The following is a 13,930-nucleotide window of genomic DNA, read 5'->3' on the forward strand; positions in this document are numbered from 1 at the left end:
AGTGGTTGAGAAGTACTGCTTTAGAGAGATGAAACAAGTCAGATCCAGAAGGTACAGCACAGAACAACAGGGTAGATGAAAGAAAATGTGATCACCAACATATAGCTCACATAAGGTTTTTTCCACATATGACAAACATTTTTCCCACCATGTGTCAAGATGCTCTGTTACCGATGTCAAACACTGCATATTCAACAGAGAGACAGCGATCTTTCAGCCATCCTCACCATAGCCAAAAAACACCATACAGCTGCTTCCAGTCAGCAAGGCACAACAGTGGCTGTCACATTCCACAAGACAATTCTGGCTCATTAAAACTGAGAAATTTATGAACACATTTTTTTACAACTTGGAGACAAACAAAAAGAAAGATCAACAGATGAGAAATGTATTTATGGATGGGATTTGGAAAAAGTGTGTCTGTGTACCGCAACAAATGACACCTCATAGATACTGACTGACAGTATTATATCAAAACAATGGCAAGTTCTTGCAACACACAATCATCTCCTTGGATTCACCCACAAACCATATCAGCAGAACTATGAACGCTATGCACCTTAATCTTTCCTTTGCTCTGACGCCAGCTATAAAGCAAACATGGACAGAATTTAAACATATTTCATCCCATATAAAACGTAAGAGGTACACTGGCAGAAAGCAAAGAGAGCAAAATGAGATGAATACAGATGTCACACCATATTTTGTTATTTTATAAAGTTAACATGTTAACAGTGTTGACTGATACAGCTACTTGTATTAGTTATGCACTATGAAGGGAATGGCAGTACAGGGCATGATGTAATGGATCTCCATTTTTGAGCCAATAGAAAGAGAGGATGCTGGCAAAAAGTCAATAGAGAGAGGGGAAGCTTGGCATGCATGGAGTACCTAGGGAGAGATGACTGACCGGTTGCCAACAGTTAAGAACAAAAAGGAGATGCAGGAGAGGACACTGCAGTGTTCTTCTTCCTAGTCTCCAAAAATGTATTTTGGGGGCATTATACATAAAAAGTGGAAATCATTATCATCATTTTATTATAATTTGATCAAGGAGATAAGTGAAATGCATGTTGAAATATCAAGGCCTATTTGTGACTATCTCTCTGTGAACACAACACCTGAAATGGATGTGGATGGACGTGATGATTGTTAGCTCTCTACATTTCAGACAAGGAATAACACACATTTTAGGGCTACTTTGTAATATAGATGAGCTACTGGGTCAGTCTCACAGAAAGAAACTGCCCCATTTGAAACAAGGGCAGGGCAGTCAGCAAATGCAAATGCATTATAGGTGGGAAAAGTTGGCAACTGACAGTGGGGGCAGAGACTGAAAATATTTACAATTTAGTACAAATTCAAATTCTAATGGAACTTTATTGGCATGGCAAATAAAACTGTGTTGCCAAGGCATAATATGTTGCAAACACTGAAAAAACAATGACACTGACAATAATTGTAGACTTACATTCTAAATAATTGACAAGCTAATCTTTTTTTCAGTTAACTATCAAGTAGGCCTGATGTTAACATCAAGAAAACTCTTCCAGCTCTACAGCTGGCATCAGATTGACTTGAAAAATGATGTGCAGACAGATCAAAAGACTGTATCTTTGCACTGCCTGCTCTTAACATATACAAATCGGTTACAAACGCCAATGACTATGCTCTGCTGCACCTGTTACTATATATAATCTTGTTTGTTTCAGATTTTGCAACACACTTTGTTGGTCTTCCAACATCTTTGTCCCAGAGTTATTACTGCTATTTTTGCTCCACTTTTCTCTTTTGTCCTGTGCCTAAGACAATTTAAAACATTGTTTTTCTTTGAATAACCACTTTTAAATAGACAAAGATGTGAATGTATAACGTTAACGGCTGTTAATGACTTTGCCTTTGTATCCCATTTTATTTTTATGAAAGGGTTAATCATATATTTTCCTAATTATATCACCCTTTAAAACATGGATGCTTGGGGCTCCCGAGTGGTTCAGTCGGTAAAAAGTACTCGTTCTGAGTGTAGACTGAGCGCTACAGCCCGGGTTCAACCCCCGACCATGTCACTAGCCGACAGTGACCGGGAGCACACAGGTGGAACTCATTGGCTTTGTTCCGCTGGGGATAGGGGTGGGTGCGTCGGCAGGGGCTTCAGTCCCATTAGCAACAGCGACCCCTGCTGGTCGATTGGGCACCCGTGGTCCCTGTGCCAAAGCTGCATATAAAATGTCTTCCCCCGACTGATCTCTGTGTTAGCTTGTGGAGCACAGTGCGAAAAGAAGCAGTGGCTGACATCACATGTCTCGGAGGAGGGCACGTGCTTGTCCATGCTCTCCCGGATTGACAGTGGGGGTTGTGCAATGGGACCAATCATAGATGATGACAAATTGGACATTCCAGAATTCAGGGAATCGGCCATTCCAAATTGGAGAGAAAATGGAAAATTAAAAAAAAAAAAAACATGGATCCTTAAATGCTGTGGACTGTAATCACACTGAACTGGGACTTGCATGCTTTGTGAGTTTTGCCACCAAATGCCCACTCTACAGTACCAAAGACAACACCACTTTGGAAATGAGCAGATCGTCGAGACGGGTCAACTTGGCCTCGATGCTGATTGGATATCAGCCCCTCCGGCACGAGCAGGCTTAAGGACCTAACTCCAGCGGCCTTCTACACTTGCACAGTCAGGCAGCTGAACTGCCACATCTTGCTTTGAGTGGCACGTGGCCAAATACCGTTTGTTCATCCAAATCCCCATGCTGAGTTTTCTATTTGAACCTTCAGACCACGGATTCAGAACACCTGCCAGTAATTTGGGTTAATATGTTTTTCCACCTGCTACCTCAAGTCTCTCCCCCCCCTCCACCCACCCCCACCACCACCACCACCACCACCACCACTCTCTCAGTTCTCTCAACAGCTCAACAAGACCCTCCCTCTGGCAAACACTCTGTATGTTGTGGCTTTAAACAATCCCAATTTGGGACAAGCAGAAACCCACATGAAACACATTGTTCTAAATGACGGTCCCACATCTGCTGTGCAGCAAAGTCAAGGGCTGGCTCTGGCTATCGCTCCATTCGTCAATGCCTTCATCTCCCCCCACCACTCTCTGACTATTTTACATCAGAGCTGCTGGAAAGATACCATTTATCTCCCTAGAATTGTTACTTATCATCACATGAGCTTGAATATTGGTGAAAGTACTGCAGGAGGTAATACTATTGTTCTGTCAGAATGCAATAACCCTGAGAAGACAGATAACAGTTTACTCCACATATTGTGCACATCTACATGAGATGCCCTGCAACTTGATTAGATATGTTATTAATGTTGTATCATATCTAATCCATCTTGATGTATCTAATGCGCTTTCTAAAAATTAATTACGAACAAAAATGAAAAAAGAGAATAATGGCATTTCATCATTGATTTTCTAATCTTCAAACAGCAGAAGATGAAAGGAATTTAATATAAATTTTATTTAAACTTACATGAGTAAATCAAAGGAATGGAACAGAAGTTATAAGAAAATAGCATTTTTATTGCATATGCCATCCATATGTAGATGATGTACTAAATTTCTTCAGTTACTGGAATATACATCTAATTTAATTTCCGGTGACATATTAGAATCAAGACTATATTCAGCATCAGTAAAAATTAACATTCATCTACAGACTGAAAGGGGGCTTCAATCTATATCTACACCTCAAGCTTTTAAATCTTTTTTATTCTTTGAGCCACTTATTTCAGCAGAAGTTACTTCTTATTGTCACAATATTTTCTGTTAATTTCAATTACTGCTATATTTTTGGTACATAAAATTCATACTTGTTATTCTTGCGTCATCCTTTCTTATTCAAAGTTAGGGACAAAGTTTTAAAAACTTTAGATTTAGATACAGAAGCATCATAGTGGTTTGACTGAGTCACTGCATTTGATAAATCTTATGGTCCTGGCAGTCTGATGGCATTTGCGTCTGCATACTGAATTCCCAGTTCTCCTCACAAAATGACAAGAGCAAAAGCACTTGCTTGACCACGGAAAACATGCATGTCGAGAAGCATCTAAAATCACCTCAGATGGCTTATGTTAATTGTTGAAACCACTCAATCAGTCAAGTATCAAACTGATGCTAAATACCCAGATCAACTTTAACCTTTACTACGAAAAACGCGACAGCAATACTATTGAAGGAAATGGAATCCTTGACAACAGTCTAGCAGCTCTAGTTGCACTATACTGGTACAATGACAACTAAACCAAGTGCACAAGTGATTCGTGAAAATCACAAGCAAGTGAAATGAAAGTGAACCTGACATACATTATGAGAGGGCTACTGCAGAACCAGGGGATTCAGCGCTGTCCCTCCATGTGAGTTTTAAAAGGGAGAAACCTAATGTCCATCATCAACTCAACATGCAGCAATGATTTTGGAGCCATACTGCATCACCCACTAGGGACTGAGGGTGCCCAGGTTTGCAAAGCTACCACAGACCAGGCTATACAAAACAAAGTTATAAACACATAGTCACAAAGCAAAATGGAAGGTAAAATTGTATCCCATGTTGAAATTGCATATTGTTGTATACAATACCAAGTTCACTGAGTTACGCAGTGTAAGTGAGGCCATGCATTGCTTTGATATTGATGTAATGATATTTGGCACATGTGTGGACTTTACTGGTCTTTTGAAACATTAGTTTTACTGCCATTACTCACAGGGCCAAGCAAAGGTGTTCATTATGGATTCTCAGACTAGGTATCAAATATTGTGCCTACAGACACAAGAAGTCCCCTACTACAAACAAGAGCACATGTTAACCTGAGGGTATAATAGCTATGAGATTATAACTACAGGATACCAATAAATATTCTTGTACATGACTACACACATTTACAAACATTTACAAACATTCTGCATAGAAAAGGAATGAGGGATTGGGGTGGGGGAGAGCAGAACTCTAAACATACAGCTAATTAGATTCTTTAGAGGTTTTAATCTTAATCCTGGAAGACGCGGAGAATCGGAATGCGTCTGGCCTTTCATTGTCCCGGGGGTATTACATCATTCCTGGTTTTTGGTTTTTTGTTTGGGGGTGTTTCATTACCAGATCTGAGGGGGTTGCGTGACAGAAATCCGAAATGTCATTTTGTCTCGCTGCTGTCAAGACAACACGTGTGAGGTCGGAGCTCTTGTTCAGACATATTTGTAACATGATAAGCGACTCTGCAATGCACAAGACAACGGATGGTAAATAGGATGAGTATTGTCATTTCCGTGGACATAGCTGTACAATATTAATCTAAATCATATCTGAACTGCTCCAATAGTGAAAAAGAATGAATGTCTGGAAATAAAAACGTAAACTGTGAATGCAAAAGATAAAACAGTCCATATCACCGCTAAACTGAGTTTCTATTCATTTCATATACTAACAGCTCTTAAAAACTGAACCTGCCAACCTGTTTTCGGGCTACATTATCCCGAAGTAATCCCAAAAACAGGCGCTCATGAGTTGGTACCAATCAACACAACGTTTAAACAGATTAATCCAGTTATTGCTTTAGATTTCAGCAGCTCAAATATTCTGGTTATAAAACATTTGCTTAAAATTTGGAACCTGAGCGCTGCTCAATGTATTCATTGAAAGGTGCTCTGTTGCAAGAACAGGGCTCCAGCCATACTGAAGCAAATTGCTTTTGATTCAATGAAAGTGACAGTTGGAATAAACTGAAAAAGAGCCAGGGCATAATTTCACTGCAGCACATTGAAACACATTTCACTGGTGTAAGTATAGGAAATAATTCAAAACCAGCAACAGACTATACTGTACATTTTGGTTTAGCTACTTCCTCAGAAAAAAATTACAAAAATACCCATGTAAAGGTTTCTCTCCTTTTCCTGCTATTACAGAGCATGAGTGGTCTGGCCCCTCTGAGGACGTATCAATCTGTCTGGAAACGGTCATGTCGCCCGCATTCAGTCTTCTGCAATCAAATGTACAAATTCTGACTGACTTCTTTCTTGTCACTGACACTCCAGCCACATTCATGCTGCATGAATATTTTTCGATTACTCAAACATTATGAAACACATTCAAATGAGTAAAGCTGCACATAGATACCTCTCTCAAACAGCCTGGCAGCAAGCACCCCACAGACCGAACCAAGCGTGAAAGCACAAGAAACACACCCAACAAGCCCTCTAAGTCAACATGCGATTAATTCAGCTGAAGGTGTAGTAGTGCCTGAAGACTAATTTCGCACAAAAACCCCAAACATGCCAGCTCTAACCACATTAATGGCGCAATTCATGTCCCTTTCATTTTAGTGATGGTGTGTTATGTGACTAACTAGTGCTGTTGATGAAATCTTAGTGGTTTCCACTCAATACATGCCATCAAAGTACATAACCAACATATATTCGCTCTGACATTTAATTGACTATGACAAACAAACAACATTTTGATAGGTTTGTGGCTGCATACTGACTTGACTGATGTCCACTCATAACATTTCAAAAGTACTGGCATTTTGAAGTGTTTAATCTTTGTTGTCACTGTTACTCTGTTGTGACAAATGCTGTCACAGACCCAAGCAAAAAATCCTGTATGGTAGCCAATGCAACAATTCTCTGTAATTTGTTCCTGCATCTTCAACAACATGCACATAAAATACTTTGGTCTCCCTTAAAAGGACAAAGCGACAAGAGTTTCACAAGGATTCTTTTGACCGCAATTAAAAGGAAAGTTCCACAAATATGTCTGGGCTTACCGGCATAAAATAACTTCTGATGAAAAATAAATTATTGAACTAATGTAACTGAATGGCCTGAAAATGCAAGTGCAAAAAACAAATGATGCCTTTGGGACTTCTAGATTATGGAGCAATAGAGACCACATTTCTGTCTGCACGAAAGTGTGCTTGTAGAATGAACCCATGGTAAAAAACAGCTTTTCCTTATGAACACTTCAGATTCAATACTGTTTATTCATGGCTGGAGATAATTAGGCCCTTAAACCAATAACAGCCATTGACATTAAAGAACTGTGTCTAACTCAAACTTTAATAATAATAAAAAAACAGCCAGTATGACACACTTAAAAGGTGCCAAAACAAGCTTTTATCAAAGACTAAGAATGAATTTTACCAGGTCTTAACTTGCACAGGACATTTCATTACACTAGCTAATTAAAGAATTGTGATGTTTTAGAAGCACCCAACTGGAAATGCCACATTTGCAGAATGAAGAGAGAAAAGACTGTTCTAATGTTGTAAAAGAAATGTAATCTTACGAACCCTGTTTGATCTGACAATTCTTAATGTGTTCTATTTCAATCAATCCATAAGGAAGTCTGTTACTTAAATGTAAGTCTAATATTATCAATTACCACAATAAAATTATTTTTTGAACCGCAAACAGGACAACGGCAAAAATTATATTAATGACTCATGCTGCACATGTGATACTTATTTATACATTCATATAAATGATGAATATAATTCTATTCATCCTAGTCAGATTTCACAAGTTAAATTGTGGTAGGGCTTGAATGATGTTATGCTCATACTCACTGGTCTGGGAGCGTTGTTAGCCTGGTCTGACACTGTTGTTCGTTCAGCTTGCATGGATACACTTGTGTTCTTTTTTTGCTGGAAGTCGCTCTTTATAAGAGTGTCTGCTAAATGCATGTAATATAATGTAGCATTTGGAAGTCACTCGGATAGAGCATCTGCAAAATGACAATGTAATGTAATGTAATGTAATGAACATACTATCCAATGGACAAAGCTGACCCACCTGCACAGTCTGAGAGTAAGATTAATAACAATCACACAGCCAACTTTTGTATTATTTTAATTTACAATTCTGGAAATAATTACAAATTCATTCTTTTCACCCGCTACAGTTTCATGCACATAACCACAGATGAAGAATCTTGAACAGGACAGTTGGCACAGACAGCAGAATGGCAGTGTTAGTCCTTAGTGTGCATGAAGTGGTTTGGTGAATGAGCGTGCATGAAGTGGTTTGGTGACTGAGCAACTTCTGTAAGTAGGCAGGGACAGCCCCATATAAGGTCTAAGAAAACAAGTAAATTTTTTTAATCTTCCTGACATTGCTGTGCCAGTGGAAGCCCGTCAGAGAATGGGCACACACGCAGCACAAACTTGTAAAAACTGCAAGCTAATTATTGAACAGGTCTGGCACAGCTGGCATCAAAAAGAGAATTTCTACAGATGAGGCTCACGGGGACAAAGACATGTGAGATCTTAAGAAAGGTCTCAGTCAGAATCTGTTTTTAAGGTGGAGAAACACTTCCAGAGTGTGTGTCACTAAATATCAGAAGAGATACAGATTTTTTTTTTCTACGTAATCAAACGTGAGGTCTGTCCTAATCATAGTGCATTCGCAAATTTATTTTTCTTAATGTTTTCTAAAAGATACTTTGCAGTGCAGCTCATCAATTTTATTACCCCGTTGTACAATCACTGCTCTAATGTCTCCAAGTTTTTTGGATGTCACTGGAGGAATAACTAATAGCCAAAATATGAAATTGTTAGGGTTTCATTTTAACCTCATCATAATATGGCACGTTTTAATGACTGAATCCCTTACCCCGTAAAACATTTGTTTCAGAAATAAGCCACTGAGGTGCATACCATGGTACACACTACCTATAATGGAGCATATTCAAACAATCCATCAGAGCGTACAGAACCAGGACCATGCTGTTTCTGACCTTCACCTGAAAAAGCACCTGTTCTGGAACATTCATGGAACTGCAGCAGTACGAGTGCACTACTGCTTCTCACCTGTATTTTTGTTTCAGCACCTGCCACCCAGATAGAATGTGTGTGTCTCATTTAAACACAACTACAGCTCTCTGCAAGTTTCCTTCATATAGAATCCTACAATAATGTACATGTTAGGCTAATTCACACAAATACTTAAACCTTAGGGTCGAGACTTCCGTGAGTTGTGGTATATCTTCAATGCACAACGTACAAACTGAGAAGAGTCTTTAAACAAAACAACAACAACAACAAAAATCAGTAACTAAACTTATTTCTTCCCCATCATTTAAAAACCTCTTGTCTCCTTGGCCACAACACAGCTTCTATTTATCAGTTAGGGAAGTGGGATGTTTGTGAAGAGATGTCAAAAATTCAATCCCCCAGAACGATATTTGTAAATAAACAAGTGTTCAGATAAGGAATGCAGCCACAGCTATGCCTGACATGGGGATGTTATGCACGCGGAAAGTATGGTTACACTTGGTCAAGCCTGAAGAAAAATAACACACTTGAAGGCCTTTCACAAAGAACACTTCCAGTTGCATGACACGAACAGGGAGTTGATTCCACACCAGTGAATGTACTCAGCCACCATCCACCCAGTCATATTCTGTTACTGGTTCCTTAGCATTACATATGTAGGTTATGAGCCCTTTTGCCAAGTAGTACTTATTTTCTTTTACCCTTCAACTTATTCTGTAATTGACTCAGTCAACCTTTGTCATATGCAACATAAATTATAAATTAAATTGCCATTTAGCAGACACTTATCCACAGCAACTTACGTAGGTTACAGTTTTTTTTATGTTACCCATTTATACAGCTGGATATTTACTGAGGCAATTCTGGGTGAAGTACCTTGCCCAAGGTTACAACAACAGTGCCCCAGCGGGGAATCAAATCGGCAACCTTTCAGTTACAAGTCCTGCTCCTTACCACTATGCTACACTGCCGCCAATGAACCAATCAGTGTCAGGAAAAAACTATGCGCAATTAATTCAATGTTGGAACGTGGATGCTTTACTGCAACAAAAACAGACACATTTACACTGTGGGAACTCACCATTCAGGGCTGCATTCTCTGAAAAGCACCACTTCTGGCATGTAAGGATAGACATTTGGACCTAAATGAGCTCTGACTGTGCTGAGGCTTTCAGAGTGCACACAGCTCAAAGGCTTTTATGAACCCCTATACATTCCTGTGCTATCCTCATTTTAATACAGTTCAGTAATTGCTCCACGCACAATGGAGTCATTAAGGTAATTTCCTGTAAAAGACTGCATTCCTAAACAGGGCTCAGGTTTTGATATAATTGCCAAGGTGAGGGGCAGAACTGGCCCTTCAAGCAGCTACAACTGTGCAAGTCAGAGGATTCACACAGAGATCTGGATGCCTGCCACAGAGCCAAGGGAGGTCAGGGCTGAAAAAATGGCTTATTTACCTCCTTCACGCTGCCAGTTTTCTCTCAATCTCATTTGGACTGTCTGGCCTTTTGAAGTGGGTAACATTTTTACTCCCAGCACAGAACCTGAAACCAAACTACCAATTTCCACAAAACCCACTAGGTTTTAATAAGCTCTATCCACTAGTTTTAGGGTGTTTTTTTCTTCATCCTACCTTTATTGTGTTTCACTTGACAGAAAAACTCTGTACGTGGCCTATAAAAATATTTCTAAATTAGTCACTGACAGCATTCTTGTAGAAATTATGTTAAGGGCCCTGCAAGGCTTTCTGCAGCTGTTAAGAAGGTCAAAGGCCAACCTGTAGAAATTATGGCCTTTCCATCAACAGCACAGAAATGAGCTGCTGAACCTTCTGTGTCTAATCTGATTACTACATCAATGAAAGGGAAGTGTTTTTTCCTCACATTTTATATTTTGTTTGTCCTTATTAGTTGGCATGTAATATGTGGCCTCCTCTAATATTAGTGTATACCTGATGTTATCCTACACATTACAAGGATGTAAAGATTCCAGAGCATCAATCTCATCCCCATCCTAAAACACATGTGATTGTAATGTTCCAGAACAGTAAAATGTTCGAGGATCTGCTGGAACCTCATTACTGGAGCTCCTCAGGTTCCATCAGGAAGCTGATTGTGATTGTTACATAATGTAGTAAAGTCCTATGGTAAATTGTCTACTGACCTTGTAATTTTTAGTTTTGAAAGCATGTGTATTTACCACCTCAAACATGACCACATGAGACGGAACCTTGTGATAGGTCACATCAGGATGACTGGTCTGATATTAGTCATCTTCGTACATAGACATCAACTACATCATACTTGCTTTCACAGAAATAATGTAAAGGTTGTGCTGATTGGCATGAGGACCTTTTACAGCTGCAGACTGCTCTGTTTAAAGGCTGGGTAGAGGATAAATTATACATTCAGTTAGAACAGGTATTGCAATCAACTTATTGTAATGCTAGGTCCTGCAGTTAGCCAATTCACCTTTCAGTTGAAAACATGACCTACCTTTCTAATAAATTTCTGAGACTTTTGCATATAAAATATAAAAGGGACACACCATAACACTGATTTTTGAACCATAGCAAGTACAGTCCTGCTAATTTTCTGAATTCTTTACATTTGTCAATTTTTCTGTGACTTGAAAGGGCTGATGGGTGGAACCAAGTCATCAATCATCATCCCCACCCCACCACACACACACTTAATCCAAGATATCAGCCACTCTCAACCAAACCAAATCCCTCCTTAGCCTAAAGGCAGGCTCCGTAGAGGGGCATATTCCATGCATTATGTGACTCATTCATAACCACATCAAGTGCTTGACACGATTTTCACTGATTCAACATTAGCTAGTTCTTCACTGAATGATTGATGGCTGTCTGTTTCACTCCTACATAAAGTAGGACAATTTGCAAATGAGGATGTTCGCAGGACGGACCTTGCCGTTTCATGCGCTTGGCACACCTACACCAGAGATTAAAACGATTATAGGAGCTAACTAGCTACTCTACACTGAAACGTGCAACGCTTCTTTCGCACACGGCAGATGGGTCGGATGGTTTATCACCCTAGAACACAGGATGGCCCCATTCAGGGCTGCGATGCGAGCCCTTCCTCTTTGCAAAACTGATAAACCGAGAACCCACGCATCAAATGTTCGGAAGTCAGATAGCTAACATTAGCTATTTAGCTCGTTTAAAGAAGGCGAAAACTAAAGAGTAAACAGTAAAGTTCTTGGTGAATGCTCTCGAAATGCAGCGCAGTGCATTCGTCTGCACCACACGAAGCACGTGCAAACAGTTCTTATCCCACTAGGTTATCCAACTTTAAAGCAGAGCTGTTTGAATTTGAATTAACGTGCTAAACCTGTTAGTGATTCTAATGTGCATAGCAATGCTGGCTAACTTTAGGTGTTTAATAGCTAGAGATATCCGTGTAGTGACTGAAGTGTCCTGTAAACAAGTCAGAATTTTATTTGTAACTTTAGCTAGCTAGACTAGGTGGACAAAGTAAGCAAAATGCATTTCGTATTAGGTAACTAACCATTACAATGCATAAGACAAGTACCTAATGTGGTTTAGCTAACAAAATTATCTAGAAAATTTCACAGATTTAACACAGATAAACTAGCTAGCTACATAGCTAGGCGATTACCTCTTGGTCCATTGCAAGGTAGCTGGTGTCCACAGGCTGGAGTTCGTGTGAGTACAGTTCATGTAGACCGGATGAACCCACCGTGGGCAATTCATCTCTGTTTTTCAGCGATATTTCGCGTTTGATTTCAGATCGGAGGTCCAGATAGCAGAAGAGCGTAATCAAATGCAAAGAGAGGGACAACACGAAGAATCCGAGGAAGACTTTGCAGTTGTTGCACTGTTTCCTGCACATGCAGGTTGAAGGAAGTTGAGTTTTCAGTGCTCTCTCTGAAAACTTTTCTGTCAGTCCTTTAAATGCCATTTTTATAAAACAGTATCGGGTGTTGCTATTGTAGCATGCTCAGATCGTTTCTAGGGTCTGATCTATAACTGATCAGTAATATTTATGCACAAACCCCCATTCACAGCACAACCTCGATTTCCACCTGGATCAGAATGAAAATATTGGCTCCCAATCCCAAACCGCGGCAACCACCACAAGAAAACCGGTTTTAAGTCCCGCCCTCATCGTCTCTGATTGGATAACATGTTAAGTTCCTCTCAATCAAGCCCTCCAGTCCTGTCGACCTTCTTGTCCATCACAGGCAGAGTAAAGAGATAGAAATAAAATACCATTTTATCCATGTGCATATATCTACATCTATTATATTGTGATTATTATGAGTAGTACTACTTATTGTTTCCTATGTTGCATTGTTACCCAGAGTTTATATTTTGCAGCGAAATATTACTAAACTTTTGGTGCGAGCAAGGAGGCTTTGAAATGAGTAAATGTAAAAAGAGAGAACCGGGTCCCCCTAAGACATTTTGTACTGTCATGTGCAAAAGAATAGTTTTATTTTTCAAGTAATTGAAATTATAATTTGAAATGCATTTATATAAGGCTGAGTAACAGGTATATGCGTACTGTATAAAATCTGCTCAGCATATAATTAATGCTTAGTTATGCATAAAATGCCACGTGAAATAAATATATCTATATATACATACATATAAGCATACATTTTATCTACATTCTTCAGGAAACAAATAATTGATCTGGGTGCTACAGGTTTAAAAAGCTGCCTAGTGTGTGTGTGTGTGTGTGTGTTGAGTGGGTGGAAGTGAAGGGTGTCCCTGGTGTGTGCCTGTGTGCTAGTATTCTCACTTACAAAGTAAGTGACCCATATTTAGTCCTCCACCATCACCTCCTAGGGAGCTATTATCACTTATTAAGTCTCGAATATCTATACCCCCTCAGTCAGTGTAAGGCACATATGCAAAATTACAGAGATGGAGGTAGACATTGAATGGAAAACACCCAGGCTCTGCATTGCTGCAGTTGTATGTGTATGATTGGCACACTCATTGCTGGTGTTTATAGCATACAGATACTGTCCACTAACTCTGTTGCAAGAAACATTTATTTGATTTCACTCCTATTTTAATTGACATATTAACTGACTGAGACCCTGCACAAGTTCCCTGAGAACTGGACTAAATATCTGAGAC

At 39.5% G+C, this 13,930-nt stretch overlaps 1 protein-coding gene across 3 annotated transcripts in view; it reads right to left on the reverse strand.

The window, feature by feature from the left end:
- The window catches only part of LOC118791388 (ectodysplasin-A-like), a 52,949-nt gene extending 40,070 nt beyond the window's left edge, over positions 1-12,879 (reverse strand). For all 3 annotated transcript variants that reach the window (XM_036548736.1, XM_036548735.1, XM_036548734.1), the window contains exon 1: positions 12,438-12,879. In XM_036548736.1, coding sequence (XP_036404629.1) covers positions 12,438-12,740 — 303 coding nt within the window. In that variant the 5' untranslated portion in view covers positions 12,741-12,879. The remainder of the gene's footprint in view (positions 1-12,437) is intronic.
- Between the last annotated feature and the right edge of the window lie 1,051 nt (positions 12,880-13,930).

This window comes from Megalops cyprinoides, chromosome 16 (genome assembly GCF_013368585.1).
Source record: "Megalops cyprinoides isolate fMegCyp1 chromosome 16, fMegCyp1.pri, whole genome shotgun sequence".
NCBI classification, from domain to species: Eukaryota; Metazoa; Chordata; class Actinopteri; order Elopiformes; family Megalopidae; genus Megalops; species Megalops cyprinoides.